The following is a 1393-nucleotide window of genomic DNA, read 5'->3' as shown; positions in this document are numbered from 1 at the left end:
AGAAAGCTTTAGGGGCGCGGACTCAATAAAGCCCTCGGCGCATACGCCGTCGGAGAACCACCTTCAGCTTTTGCCACTTCGCGACACGTAACATGCGCATGCGTACAGCGGCTGGCGGCCCCTCTCCGTTATGCCCTTTCGCGGTCAAGAGAACTGCACCTGCGCAACATTCCCTGACCGGGCGACGGGTTGAGCGTGCGCCTGTGCGGTCCCGCAGTGCCCCGGAAACGCTTGCTTGGGCTGCTTCCGGCCACCTCAGCCTAGCCGGCTGGACCATGTCGGGGGTGGCGGGTTGTAGCGTGGGGGCTGCGGGCTCAGTGGGCTCGGTGGTGCGGCGTTCGCGGTCAAGAGAACTGCACCTGCGCAACATTCCCTGACCGGGCGACGGGTTGAGCGTGCGCCTGTGCGGTCCCGCAGTGCCCCGGAAACGCTTGCTTGGGCTGCTTCCGGCCACCTCAGCCTAGCCGGCTGGACCATGTCGGGGGTGGCGGGTTGTAGCGTGGGGGCTGCGGGCTCAGTGGGCTCGGTGGTGCGGCGTTTCCTGGCGGAGTAGCGGGCCGCCCTCAAGGTGCTGGACGCCTACCTTGTCTACGTGCTGCTCAGCGGGGCGCTCCAGTTCGGCTACTGCCTTGGCGTCGGCACCTTCCCTTTCAACTCTTTCCTCAGCGGCTTTCTCTCCGCCGTCGGCAGCTTCATCCTTGGCGGTCAGTGCTCCTCCACGCCGGCCCCGGCGGTTCGCCCTGGAATCCCCGTCGCAAGCGCGCCCTCCGTAGCAAAGCCTGAGCCCCACCCCTAGCCACCGCGGTACCCCCAGCAATTCCCAGAGGTCCCTGGCTATCAGAGCCATGCCCTGGAAATGCCAAAATCTCTTGTAGTAACCGCAGGATTACTGCCATTACTGCCAAGGATACTGCCAAGGCAGTCACCCACAGCAGCCCTGACACCTACTCCAGCAGCCACGGAGTCCCCATGGCAACCTCCAGCACTCCCTGCCACTTCCCCTGTGACACCCAGTTCTGCTCCCAGGAAGGCCCAAGCTCCTGGCCCAGCCTGGCCTGCAGCAGGATGCTTCACAGCAGCTGTGAATCTGTGGGAGTCCTGCCCATATGCACCACAGAATCTGGCATCTTATTAGCCCCGGCTTGTCCGTGCTTTTCCCTGGCAGTCAAGAAGCCCTCCCTTTTACCATCTTGTATTGGTGTTCTTCAGCAACCCCCCTGTGGTGAAACCCAGCTCTAGCAATGACTGCTTCAGGGTGTTGCTCTCCTGTCATATCTCTCCAAACCTGAAGGGGGCCTACAAGAATGCTGGGGGGGGGACTTTTTACAAGGGCCTGTAGTGACAGGGCCAGGGGGAATGGGGTTAAATTGAAAACGAGGGGATTTAGATTGAA

The 1393-nt window shown here is 62.0% G+C and overlaps 1 protein-coding gene across 1 annotated transcript in view; it reads left to right on the top strand.

The window, feature by feature from the left end:
* The first annotated feature begins 475 nt into the window (after positions 1–475).
* The window catches only part of LOC104509568 (dolichyl-diphosphooligosaccharide--protein glycosyltransferase subunit DAD1-like), a 3056-nt gene continuing 2138 nt past the window's right edge, over positions 476–1393 (top strand). Inside the window, 1 exon segment of the mRNA XM_010151547.1 lies at positions 476–704. Coding sequence (XP_010149849.1) covers positions 476–704 — 229 coding nt within the window.

This window comes from Eurypyga helias, unplaced genomic scaffold (genome assembly GCF_000690775.1).
Source record: "Eurypyga helias isolate BGI_N326 unplaced genomic scaffold, ASM69077v1 scaffold4640, whole genome shotgun sequence".
Classification (NCBI taxonomy): domain Eukaryota; kingdom Metazoa; phylum Chordata; class Aves; order Eurypygiformes; family Eurypygidae; genus Eurypyga; species Eurypyga helias.
This window is presented reverse-complemented; position numbering and strand designations above follow the sequence as displayed.